The sequence below is a fragment of the Euwallacea fornicatus genome, chromosome 26 (assembly GCF_040115645.1).
Source record: "Euwallacea fornicatus isolate EFF26 chromosome 26, ASM4011564v1, whole genome shotgun sequence".
In the NCBI taxonomy this organism is placed as follows: domain Eukaryota; kingdom Metazoa; phylum Arthropoda; class Insecta; order Coleoptera; family Curculionidae; genus Euwallacea; species Euwallacea fornicatus.
The window spans coordinates 2,353,511-2,366,684 of record NC_089566.1 but is presented as its reverse complement, the minus strand read 5'-3'; the positions used below and the strand labels follow the sequence as shown (position 1 = coordinate 2,366,684).

General features: G+C 34.8%; 1 protein-coding gene and 1 long non-coding RNA gene across 5 annotated transcripts; one reads left to right on the top strand and one right to left on the bottom strand.

Annotated features, from left to right (window-relative positions):
• Positions 1-447: 447 nt before the first annotated feature.
• LOC136347119 (uncharacterized) lies at positions 448-1,714 on the bottom strand. Of its 2 annotated transcripts, none has more exons than XR_010733437.1 (3): positions 1,450-1,714; positions 1,127-1,380; positions 448-1,033 (listed from the first exon to the last, which is right to left on the bottom strand). It is a non-coding gene; the product is annotated as an uncharacterized lncRNA (long non-coding RNA). The 2 variants fall into 2 exon arrangements; XR_010733438.1 differs by lacking the exon at positions 1,450-1,714 and adding an exon at positions 1,381-1,408 and having other exon boundaries at positions 1,127-1,323.
• Positions 1,715-2,972: 1,258 nt separating this feature from the next.
• On the top strand, positions 2,973-12,727 carry LOC136347034 (beta-taxilin-like). Of its 3 annotated transcripts, none has more exons than XM_066296657.1 (6): positions 2,973-3,170; positions 8,294-8,658; positions 9,209-9,658; positions 9,709-10,071; positions 10,649-10,920; positions 10,981-12,727. In XM_066296657.1, the coding sequence occupies exons 2-6, from the start codon at positions 8,317-8,319 to the stop codon at positions 11,564-11,566; spliced, it is 2,013 nt and encodes a 670-aa protein (XP_066152754.1). In that variant the 5' UTR covers positions 2,973-3,170; positions 8,294-8,316; the 3' UTR covers positions 11,567-12,727. The 3 variants fall into 3 exon arrangements, with proteins under 3 accessions (XP_066152754.1, XP_066152753.1, XP_066152755.1); XM_066296656.1 differs by having other exon boundaries at positions 8,291-8,658; XM_066296658.1 differs by lacking the exon at positions 2,973-3,170 and adding an exon at positions 7,360-8,017.
• Positions 12,728-13,174: the final 447 nt, after the last annotated feature.

Here is a 13,174-nt window from a genome sequence, read left to right as displayed (position 1 = left end):
TGGGTGACACTCTGAAATTCCTCCTTTTAGTCGTTGAAGAATGTCAGTTTGTTTTACATGTATCATCACTCCAGAAAATTCATTAGACGTAAGTGGTTGATATTTTATCGTTGTACTTAGCTAAACCTGTCTATTTTTAAAATTCAATTTTCTATACTGATGGTGAGTACTCCCGCTCTTTACCTTCTTTTCCATTTTCTTCGCAGACGTGGATGCTGCACACCTACCACGTATTTAGTAAATTAGTTTATAGGTACTTGTGAAGAATACCTTCGAAGCAACAACAATTAATGCGCTTTCCAGGATTTTTTCTGAGCGTAGCACCAAGTCGTAGAAACCTCATAAAGAGGTGCATACAGGGTGTTACAAATTGGTAATCCAATTTGCAATATATATAAAATAAATCTAACATCATGATTATTTTGCTTGCGAAATCAACTACAAAAAGTGACTCTTGTTGGAAAGTCTAGTGGTAGAAGCGCGTGGAACATGATATGAGCATCACAGGTTTTATCCTAAGATTCCATGGACATCACTAAAGTTAACATGTGCATTTTCGTTAATCCCATTAATTTCTGTTGCGACTAATCCAGTACTTATGGCTTTCGCTATTTGAAGAATATGTCGTTCTTGACCCGGTTGTAGCTTGCAAGGTCGTCCATATTGCTCTGCTCTCTGCTGGTTGAATCTTTCAGATTCCTCCAAACGAATAAGTTAAAGAATTTTCTCCTTGGATGGTGCCAATTGGGAAATGTGTCTGCATTACATCTAGCCGCCAAACTAACATTGGCACTGCATGTTCTTGTAAATACGATTTTGGTATCTACGATATCAAAAATTATTACTATTATTCATTTTATTCTAATCTAGCAAACGCTCGATAACGTAAACTAATTTAAACCACGTGTGGTCCACAATGTTGAAATGTTTACACTAACGAAAGTGATTTAAATACTACACGATTCGTTAAAGACGCTTTTAACGCATATTCGGAATGGTATTTCACTTCCAATCTTCTGTAGCTTGGTGATCACTGAAAGTAGGATTTTGATATTGTGTACACCTCATAATTTGCTGATTAAATGCGGTTTATGCCACATCGAAACTTCAAACAGCTTATTATTACCTGTTTCAAAGCCTCAGTTTTTGAATTCTTCGATACGGCAGGCGAAAGTAGAAATTTTCGACAATTTGGCACGTTCCAGTCCATTGATGAAGTGGTTGGTGGAATTGATGAAGTCACATTGGACGGCATATACATGACAAAAATTGATCCATCTTTGCTCCTCAATTGTTGCTCCGCAGGATCACTTGATGCATTATCTGCTAGTAGCAACGCGTTCATTGGTAGCTTCAGTTTTTTTTAAATAATTTTTTTACCTGCAAATCGAATAATCCCTCAAATTATCAACACGTAAAACATTTGTGATTACGAATTCATTATCGTACCTCAGGGAGGAAGCGCTCATGGAACCATTCCAGAAATATACTTTTAGTCATCTATAAGCGGTTGTTGAGCAATCATAATCAACAGGGACATTAAAATGTTTACGTGATTGCGGAGTTTTTTTCACTTTCTGTTATCACTGGTTGAATTTTTGGGCGTCGCCAAGAACTGCTTGTGACATCAAGCGATTTTCTTGAACCTATAGTACGAATTTTGTGTTTACATTAACGCAATATTTCAATTATCGCGTGGTCACATTATCGAGCGGCTGCTGAAGTTTGCAGTTTGAATCTTTGCATGTGCGTCATACATGCGAATCGTATGCATCAAATCAATTCAAGGTCAACGTAAAATATGACCAGTGGCGTCACAAAAATTTTATTTCTCGAATTGAATTGAAGTGAAAGAAACGCTGGTACAACAAAGACGGGGAAAGAATGAGGAGGTGGAGGACCATCAATTTATGAATCAAACTTCGGGAAAAATAAAATAAAAATCATGAAAAATATTTACGGTTATACGCAACGCGGTGAAACGGTTAACGCCTATTGTCGCGCCTTTGGTGGTGGTAGAATTGTAACGAATAACCAACTTACAGACATATTTTGATACCACCAGTTTTACATAACCCGTCTACATTCCCATTATCAATTTTGACCTGCTAGTCGGCCTGTAGAATAAATGCATATTATATTTCTGTCTTTGTCGTTTGAATATAATATTCCTCTCACACACCTTAGACGCGTACGTGCTGCCTAATTCGATACACTCGCGAAGATCCCAACTGCGCACTGCCCATCACTAAGACCATACCAGTCATTCGCGAAAATGGTGAAAATTCTTTCTTGTTAGACATTTTTATTTGAAAAATTACTGCAAATGCGAGACTAGAAGTTTGTTCACAAATAAGATAAAAAATTACTCTGGATATTGTTTAGTAAACAAAAGCGAATAGTCGCCTTGACAACCGTCTAATTATCGTATATGTAGGTCTGCTAGAGTTCTTAATAATGCGATGTACATTTTGTGCAGAAATGCTACGTCCTGGAATATTTTATAAAGCTGAAAATTAAAATAAAAAAACGTTTAATTTTGTTAACTAAACGCGTTCACGATTGGCAACCACAAGAACGTTGGGGAGGGGGAGGGTGCTGAAGCGCCCGTGACCCTCCATGTCCTCCTCCTTGGGTCCAAATGTTTTAAACGTTTAAGTTAGGGAGAAAGTGCGCCTCATCGAGCTGAGCATCGCTGCAAAATATAATTAAAAAGCGTCAAAAAACACCGAAATTGTTAAGAAAATCAATTTGTTTGTTGACAACTTCAGCGCTGAACAGTGAGTGTAGAGTGCCAAGGGAAAAAGTCGCACAAAAGAAAAGTTTAATTATTTTCGTTCATGGAATCTGTGATTAGTGGATTGGCCCACTAATTTACAACACCCTGTATGAAAAACCTATAACATCCATGCATAGTTCCAAATTCTGATTCTCTTGCGCATTGACGGATGTGGCCGGTAGTTTCCAAATGCAATTGTTAAGTTAGACGCATCCAGTTATCCACGTTTCAGAATCTATACTTAGCAACAGTCGACACCTAAAAATAAATCTATGTTAGCTTGGTTTTTAGGACAAAGTTTCTCCTTTTCCAGGTAAATTGGTGCTTATTTTCACCACACTCAAGCTCATCCATTGAAATTAGAAGTTTCGGCTGTGTTCTTCGAATTGTGGTAAGTTGCCAATGGGTTTTGCTGAAAACTACATGCTTGACTACTGCATAACCTTCTCCTTAGGCATTCAACTCTCTGGCACTATTATTACGGTATATTTTTTGGATAACTGCCTAAGTACTCAAACGTTTGGAAATATAGCTAAATTATACTATCAGAAATGCCTGCTTTATGCTAGGTGAAAAGGCTCAAACCTAACCTCCTGCACACTCATTTTCTTTTACGTTCTGTTGATTGCACCATTTTGTGAATCTAAAATAGAGCATATCCCGCATTTGACTTTATAGCTCTAAAGGTTCATACTTTTTTCTCATAAAAATACCTACGAATATTTTTAATTTCCAGTGCGAAAAGCATACTTAGGCAGAGGCACGGTTGCGCATTAAGGGCAATAGCGCATCGTGGTACAACAAAAGCCTGCAAAACTGACTCGGTGACAATTCTTAGATCAAATTGCAGCCAATGTATATCAAGCATTTCTTATTTTTCCCCACTGCCTCGCTGTTCTTGTCTTTCCCCCGATCGTTAAAGTCGATATTGCGTGTTACGATTTTTTTTTCGCTTTAAGGTTCACTTCTGCTTTGTAGACGTGAATAGATACTAAAATTCAACAAGATAGATAATAATACACACGCGGACAGGACACTGGCAACACAAGAACTAGATTTAGCATTTGGAAATCTAGTGCTGGAAATCAATTATCGAATCTGAAATAGGAGTACAAAAGCCAGTTCGCTTCAACTCAATCCGTTTAACACTTGGGACTACAGAAAATGTGAAACATGTGGCCATATTTCAAACGGAGATGTTTTGTAGAGTTTTTGAAATCGAAATAGAGTTCGTCAAATGACATAATGTTAAAAATTTGCGTAAAATCCAAAAATAGAACATTACACAGAGAGTTTGCTTTGCTCTATGAGGTACTGAGATAATTGCTGTCTAAGAAAATTCGGGACATTAGGACACACTGCACTTCTCGCCTTGTCAAATCCACACACTTGCAAACTCTGAGTTACGTTGAAAATTTGTAGAAAAAATAGTTATTTATATATATATTTTTAACATATTACATAACACACATATAGACATTTAAAACAAGAAGATACACGTGATGCGGTCATGGACCTCTATCTGCCATATAAAGCACTGATTTATTATATAAATATTTCTCTTGCAAAATTTGAAAATTTCTGAAAACCTAAATCTTGGAAATAGTTTTTACCTTTTGTCATCATCTCCACTTTTCCTGTTTAAGAAGAACGTGGTGATGTTATACAAGGTGTTCCGAAAATGCATGTCAAAAGTGGTATCATGAGATTATTTGGGTCGATACATTAAGATTTGGTTCAAAAATTATTTGAAAAAAGTGTCTCATTTAGACGCTGTAGACCGTTAGTTCTTTTGAAAAAAACAACGTTTCTTTTGCTACATCTAGAAAATGCTTCAATGGATTTCAGTTAACTCCATTATGCATTTATTAATTAATACAAGGATTGTTTTCATGTAACATTCATGTTTATTTGCAACGTGTGAGTGGTAAGTTCTTGGCCATTTTCACATAAAAATGACCGGAACTTCTCACTGGGTAGTTACTATCTATTGATTTTTTTAAATGATACATTAGCCGTATCTCCAATTATCCCATTTTTTGCAAATTTCTCGTACGATTAATATGCCGGAAAAAATGATTTTCTTCTCTCGTACGAAGCACCAGTTTGCCACCACTTTGATAATTCTCGGTACTCGTTGGCATGAACGCTGAGGTCATTTAAGGAAAATGTCATAAAAATGTATTAAAATTTTTTTAAGTTTCTTTGGAGATCAATAATGGCCTTCTTCAATAAATAAATGAATAATCTCATAACACCATTTTTGATTTGCATTTTCGGGACAGCCTGTATTTGACATTCGACGTTTCGATCTTCGACAACCATCATTAACTTTGTTTTTGTCTTACGGGCTACATTTTGGATTTTCAAATATTTTTATTTCATTGCTACAATTCTGTTTTGCAGCTGGGTGTGAACATAAAAATCCTGTTTCTTTTTATGGATGCCGAGATCCTTATAGTTGAACTTCAAAAATCGACACGACGAAAGAGAAACGGTATAGCTCTGTTTGTCTTATATGGCAAAGATGGTCCACAATGGTCTAGTTATGACAATTTGTCCATTTTGCCTGAATTTGTTCTTGTTTTTCAGTTATTCTTTTCACGTCTGTGCGCTCATGTAGTAATTGCTAGATGAACGCACATGTGGAACTCAACCATCTGGTTGAGTTCCACATGTTTGGAATGAGTCTTAGTGCAATGTGTGTCATTTTTTGTATATATTTTTTAGTTTTTTCTTCGCTTTGCCCTCAGCGTGTGTCCGTTATCTGACAATTGTCTCCACACGGACTTGCATATTTTTGTTGAATTTTCCCTACTGATCCTTTCAACTTTCTACTGGTTAGCGACCGAAACCGTTTTAGCCATTTAGCAATTTCTATTCTCATATTTCGAAGGTGTTTAGCGAATTTCAGTTTTTAGTCGGTTATTACTCCCAAGTATTTTGCGTCGTTTTTTGGTTTAATTGTGTCACCGTATGCTATTAATGTTGGAAAGTCTGCTTTAATTTGGTGATTTGAGAGTAAAAGTTGGTGGCATTTGCTGTTAGTCTCCATTTATAGAATCATGTTATTGTGTTGTCCGCCAGTGTCCGAATAAATTGGTATATAAGATCCAAAAATTATTGGTGAATGAAAATCAACTGTCGGAGAATTCTTATGGATTTTTCCCCAAAGCTCTTTGAAATAGGTTTCACCAGCGTTTTATCCCATACTCGTTTTGCATTCTGATGGTATGGTCGTACAGAACCAGCCAAGATTAAAACCCCTATAATTGCCTTTATTTCAACTTGGCCGATTTTGCAAGCATAACGATTATTTATTTGTTTTCCTAGTCTCGCTTCAATTTTTCTATATGTACAGTCAGCTATCTTATCATTAACTAAAGCATCCAAAAACAATAAAAAAAACATTCTAGCGGTGTTTTCTAATTCCTCGCTTCAAATCGAATCCTTGTTCCCTGAGTTGGGTTCCTATGCCCTAATATTCCTATTTATTGGTTGTTTGCATTATTTCGATTCCTCATCTCTGCCAATATAGACATGGTGGAACTAAATCAAGCACATATCCAAAATTTTCCAAAGATCACTTAGTCGCTATCATAACAATTCACATTCACTGGGTTCAGCGTCAGCGTTCTCACTGACAATACCTTCATTTCTGAAGACTTTTGCATGGACACAAAAAAGGGCTTATGCCAAATTAATTTACTAAAACGTCCGGAAATAACGGGGAAATAGTTCGGGAGGTGATTATAGAGTTTAAAATTATAAAAAAGCACTCGTTAATATACCCCAAAAATTGCTTTTATGAGGGGGTAGGAACTCCTTAAAGGGGGAACTTTGAAGGTGAATTCATCGCAATATTTTCGAAACGGTTTGGGTTAAAATTATGATATTCGATATAGTTTAATCAAGTGCAATGGGAAAACTTTTTTTCTCAATAATTGCAGAGTTTAGTCAGGGGCGTCACATACAAGGAGTCTGCTACTACGTAACTGCTGCCCTAACTTTTTTTTTTTTGACATTTCTTAATTTTTGAAATCAAATTACTGAATCGCAAATAAGTATTTTGAAGTAAAAAAGGTGCTCTTAGTTTATCTTGTTAGGATCGACCCTTTTCCAGAAAAATTAGTTATATAAACCAATTCACGGTTAAGTGAACATCTAAATGCAACTTAATAAACATAGTAGAAGTCCTCGTAATACAAATATTTGTTTATTAGCTCAGGCAGCAGGAAGACGTTTAAGTAACAGGATAAGGATTTATCACTTATGCATATCAAATATTGACAATGGCCTTGGTTTACTTGCTAGAACAACTAAACGTCGAAGAGCCCCTGTAAGTGATACCCCTGACTAAAATCTGCAAATATTAATACAAAAAAAGTTCTCCCATTCCAAATTATTAAATTTACTTAATCGTAATTTTAGCGAAAACCGCTTTAAAAATATTGCGAAAAAAGCCATTTTGAGAGTTCTCCCTTTAAAGGATACACATAGGATTCGCTAATAAAAATTATTGTAAGGTATGAAAGGAGCCATTAAGCAGTGCCCTTTTAGTTATTAATTTATTATGGTTTTGTCACACTTGCCGACAAATCCTGTTACGGTTTATTTAATGGACCGCCACATGTATACTGACGGGCTAAATATGGACACTGTGTATTAGCAAGCACAGTTCTAACAGATAGGAAAATCGTCTATTGGCACGTCAGTTGGGACCCCTTGCGCAAACTTCTTAAAACTGTTTCTGATCATCCGGAGTTAACTAAGCTGGTAATCAACTGTTTCCCCTTTATGAAGTAAAGTTTTCATCACGTGATTTAATTACTGTAATCTATTATCAATGAGGGATTAATAGGCTTTTGCCCTTTTGAAAAACAAAATTGCCACAAGTCGCCGCTCAGTACTTCCCATATCCCACTGCTTATTAAAAATAAACGTAAGACACCACTGATAACGCATGTGTTTCCATCTATCGGTAGTACAATAAACTTGCCATTGCAATATCAATATCGATTTATTTCATTAATATCCTAGGAATAAGCTTGTCTTCGTTTATCTAAAGAATTGTCTGAAATAGATATATGCTGGATCTAAAATGAAATCACAATAATAGAATAAATGAAATTAAAAATAATAATAATAACAAATGCCGTGTGTGGGAATTAAGAATTTAATTTTTTAATTTTGAATAATTTCCTTTGAACTTCAAAACCTGTAAAAGTATTAAGTTATGTGAGTTTAACCCCCTACGTTTTCTTTTGCATCTATGAAAACCGATATTTTTAACTAGTGACCTGTAGTCTATTTTCTTTGAGTGTTTCGTATCTATTTTATATATAAAAACCAACAATAATTACCTTTTTATAGTTTTTAACGTCATATTACCTTACTGCCCATTATTAATGTGCTGGCAAGTCTCAACTTAAAAGCTATCACATGCCACAAAAAACCTAACATATATGAACTCCGAATTACTCAACATCTAAAGACATTTGTGTCGTTAAGCAGGTCGAATTCTGGAAAACAGCATTATGAGTGAAGAAACAGGTCAAGCAGAGCCCCCTCTAGTTGTGTTTAAAAGAAAGAAAGATGAGAAATACCGGAAAAGAGATCCACGTGCGTGGGAGAATCTTATGAAGGCTACAGTAAATATGTCTCCTGAGGAGAAGCGACAGCATTTGGAGACAGTTTACAAAGAGTTATACAATGAGAACCGAACTTGCAATGCCAATTTGCAAGCGAGGGAGAAACAACATACTCAGTGTTTGAAAGAACGTGAGAAAGATAGAGCTGAATTAAGTAAAAGCATTTTGGCAAGAGGGCAGCTTGAGAGCTTGTGTCGAGAACTTCAAAAACAAAATAAGCTAATAAAAGTATGTATTTTTTTGCATAATTATAATAAGAGTTAATACATACTACATAATCTTTAATTTTTTTTAACATCTTTTATAGATATTATGGTTATTAGGTCCTAGTTTTATTTAACCAATAGATTTTCTTATATTTTAATCAACTTCTCACTCATTTTTTTAATATTTGTAAGGGTTCCATGGCTTTACTTATTTTCATTACTGTCACATTGAGAAATTAGATAAATCTATGACCTGGATACTTTCTGTGATATTAATCAGCAGTTCCAATGACTATAAATATCTTGGCCATCTAACATATGCTAAATAATAAATATACGGTGTTCTATTTAAAAATATTACATTATATGACTTCAAAGTTCTTGAGACACCTTGTATATGTAAATTTTTCTTCTTAAAATGAAGTGTATAATGTAAGTTGGTGCATTGTTGCAGGACCCTGTATACATTTTTTAAGGTGCCTACTACCTCATATGTGATAAATCACCACAACTTACATTAATAACAACTTAAAAATTTTCACCAATCATGAGTAATAAATACTTTTCCATAGGAAGAAAATGTGGCACGAATTAAAGAAGAAGAGGACAGGCGCAAAGAAGTAGCTAACTCCTTCTCAGACCGGCTGAATGCTTTGACTAGTTTAATAACCGAAAGTAAAGACAAATCAAATAAAGTCAAAGAGGAAAATCAAACTATGACTCAAACATTGAGTGAGCTTTATGGGCAATACCGGCAGAGGGAAAATCATTTAGAGACTGTGTCTAAACAACTAGATTTACAAAAAAAGCTCTCAGAAACTCAAATAAAAAAACTAGAAATTGAACATGAGGCAGAAAGGCAAACATTTATGGCTGAAAAGAAAACTTTGTTACTGCAGTTGGAGCAGTATGAGAAAGAGTTGTTATTGCTGCAAGAGAAGAATAGAAGCCTTGAGGCACAAGTAGACTTATATAAAAGTCAGTACAATGATTTTGAAGCTACTATGTCAAAAAGTAACAAGGTTTGTCTGACAGGAATTTGTCTTAAAACTTTTTATGAGATCCCTTTTAGGTTTTTGATACTTTTAAGAAAGAGATGGTCAAAATGAACGGTCAGCTTCACGCTCTTGAAAGCGAAAGGAATGACTTAAAGAAGCGTTGGCAGTCAAGCGTGAATTCACTGATAACTCTCTCTGAGCAACATGTAGCTTTAGCAAAAGAACAAGGGGCCTTAGAAAAGAAGCTTGTCATGTTGCAGAAACTTTGCAGGCAACTTCAGGAAGATAGAGGCGCTTTTTTGAGGCAACTTAAAGAGAACAATATTGAGCCAGTCGTACCTGCAGTCTTAAATGGAGATTCTTCTACCAATGATCAGGAAAAAGATGGAGTTATGAAGGGTTCCTCGAATGGACAAAAAAACGGAAAAAAAGAAAAGGTTTGAGCTTATGGTTTGGTTTGGGTGCTTTAGTTTTGTTAAATCGTTGGTGTATGTTTGTTTAATAAAATGGTTAATCCAAAAATAAAGCAAAACTAATGAAATTGGTTTTCTTTGTGTACTATTTTTAATTTTAATTGCATTGTTGGTTTTAACATTTTTATTACTTTTTCTCCAAAATGACTAAGTTTTTTTTTCAATTATCTGCTTTCTTTTGTGGACATTTATGCAGAATTTCATTCTACATCTATCTGTGATAAGAAATTACGGTAATAAAATGACAGATTTCACTTTGTAATATTTTTATTTCTTTTACATTCATTGTACATATTTCTGTTAAAAATTTAAATTTTAGACTATTTCTCGCAAAAAGTATATCTTCCATTCAATTCCTTGCAGTACTTCGCCATATTGCTAAATCTTAAACATATAAAGCAGTGTGTGAGCTCTTGTACATACACTTTTTACCAAATCAAACTTACTTTTCCCCCTTTTACTAATTGCTTGGCTAATAATTCCTGTCACCTTGTGTTTCAATAACATAAAATATAGGTACTAATTATTTCTAAAATTTTAGCCTCCAAAAATTGCTGATGACGATTCAGATCGTTTATCAAAGGACGAATCATGCCAATCGTCACCACAGCTCAAAACTGATATTGCTTCTACAAAGGGTGTCTCATCATCATCCGGCGTTGCTACTTCAGCCAAAAGTACAACTGGAGCAGAGATCAGCCCCCCTTCACCTATCGGCACGAATTGGAACTCATTCAGTGAACCTGAACTAAGTAACAATAGTTCTGAATGCAAACCTGCTTCGGACCCGATTGGGAGTTCGAAAGTTGATGGGTATTATTTTAATATTTCTATTCTAGACAAACACTATTTTTTTATTATTTTCATATTCAGTCAATTACCCTTATGGGGAATGCTACAACCAAACTCGCAACCTGAAGTTGTAGTACAAGGTAAATCTACTCCACAAGAAGTTAAAGTTGACTACAAGACTCCTACTGCATCTTGCTCAAAAGATCATGTATCAGTGTTTGATATGTCTACTGTTCCAAACTCTCTACCTTCAGATGTTGGAGTCGACCATACAACTTCTATTCCATCCACCTACAAAGATTTTTGGAATTTGTATATGAGAAATGGACATTGTCCGGTGTTAGATGAAGTCTTGTGCACGAATCCTACTTCAGGCGGTCCTGAAAAACCTTTTTCGCTCTTTGATACGACTGTTGTACCAAATTCTTCAACCTCAGATATTGATAGTGCCGTTAAATATGGTCATCCACTGGCAATTGTAAATGAATGTGCCGCTTTGACTCCATCTAGTACTGAGTCCACACTTGCCGTTCAAAGTCCTTCGTCCTCTTGTAATACAAATTCAGTTAAGAACACCTCATCAGCGTCCTCAAATGATGACCCATCTCTTGAAATCGCAGGTGGTAATGTGATGGTATCTCACGAATCTTTCGGCTCTCATGAATAACTATTAAATTATTTCGCTACAGTACTTTTTTATTTTTTTCCGAGAGCTTTAGTTTTGCCATTTGTCTGATGTTTTGATGTAAAATTAAATTTGGTCGTTTATGTTATTTGCAGCCCCTTTCATTTTTTATGCGTTTTCAATTTGTTATAAATAAGAATAATGATAAAATTTGACTAATAGCAGTTAGTACCAAATGCCATTGTGAGTATGTAGCCATACAGGGTATTTAAAAATACATATTAATGTGATTATTTTAATTAACCTTACCAACTAAATTTTTGCCATTTACAATCAAAAGTAATCCTTTTTATTGGAGGATAGGAATGTTTTGCCAAATTTAGTCATTTTGTTTCCCTGACTATTTTATATTTTATCAACTACTTACACACCAAAAATCAATGTTCTCTTTTTCTCTGTTCACTTATGTTTTTTGGGAATTAAACTTTCTCAGGAAACGGTTAGAAAATGACAAGTATTTGGCAATTTTGCACTGGCAAAGTTCCATTGAATCTGCGAGCGTGCAGATTCAAAAATCTACCCACAAAAGGTTACTTCACGTTTGGGACTACACTGTAGATTGAATGATAACATTTATCAAACTAATCAAGCTATAAGGTAGATAATTTTTTTTCAAACTTGACTTATGTGTTTGCGTTCTCTTAGAGCTTTTTGTGTTCTAGAGGTAATTTTTTTCTTTAGTTGGATTTTTAGCTGCTTGCTTGTTTTAACAAATTACTTAACTATATGTATTGCGTGAGCTAGTAATAAAGGACTTCAGCGGTATTTAATGAACCTTTCATCGTAGAACATTGGAAAAAAGAATATAAACTAAACAACATGGAAAAACAAATGATGTTCTTATTTAATTTCGCAAGATTGATCTTATTAAAATTCTTATTTTTAATGCTCTATGATATGCGATTTCTAGAGTAGTGTGACCCATAGCGTAAAGTTCAACGATTTCGTTATTATTTGTATTGCTGGGCATTGCTCTCAAAAAGGGGAAATAATTAAATTTTGTTTCTGTTTGTTGTTCCCAACTCAAGTAATTTTTTAATCGATATCAGAAAATGCCGCCTTTTTAGCAGTTGCACGTTTGACTTAGCAATAGCGTATTCGTTATTGTTTTGTACATTTCATAAATAAAGACATTGAAACAAGGTGATCGCTATTTTCTTAACATCCTCAGGTTTTCGCGAGAAAATTTAGGAACGTATTATTAATAATAAAAGTGAATATGGAATTTCATTAATAAAATATGAATAGATACTAAAACAATTTGATTACATGTAGAAATATAAAAAGAAGGCTAAAAACACACTCCGACAAAGTCGCAGCACCAAGCAGGCCACTATCTCGTTTCCTTCTGGCCCCGCGAAGTCCAGATTTAACACCTCTAGATTTATAGGTTTAGGCTCACTTAAAATCCCAAAGTGTATTTGTCATTGATTAACTCTAGAGAGAAATTAATAAAGCGAATACAAGAAACGTGCGAAACTATGTACGAAAATTCGCGGTAAGTTGGTCACGCTTCAAATTCGATTTTTCGACGAAACGGATTATAAATTTGAAAGGAGAGGGGATATTCTGAACCGTTTTTTTATTGAA

Coding starts and splice junctions, on each gene's coding strand:
- LOC136347034 (XM_066296657.1), top strand. CDS start 8,317: ATGAGTGAAGAAACAGGTCAAGCAGAGCCCCCTCTAGTTGTGTTTAAA. Junction 8,659..9,208: donor AACAAAATAAGCTAATAAAA/GTATGTATTTTT, acceptor ACTTTTCCATAG/GAAGAAAATGTGGCACGAAT. Junction 10,921..10,980: donor GGGAGTTCGAAAGTTGATGG/GTATTATTTTAA, acceptor TTTCATATTCAG/TCAATTACCCTTATGGGGAA.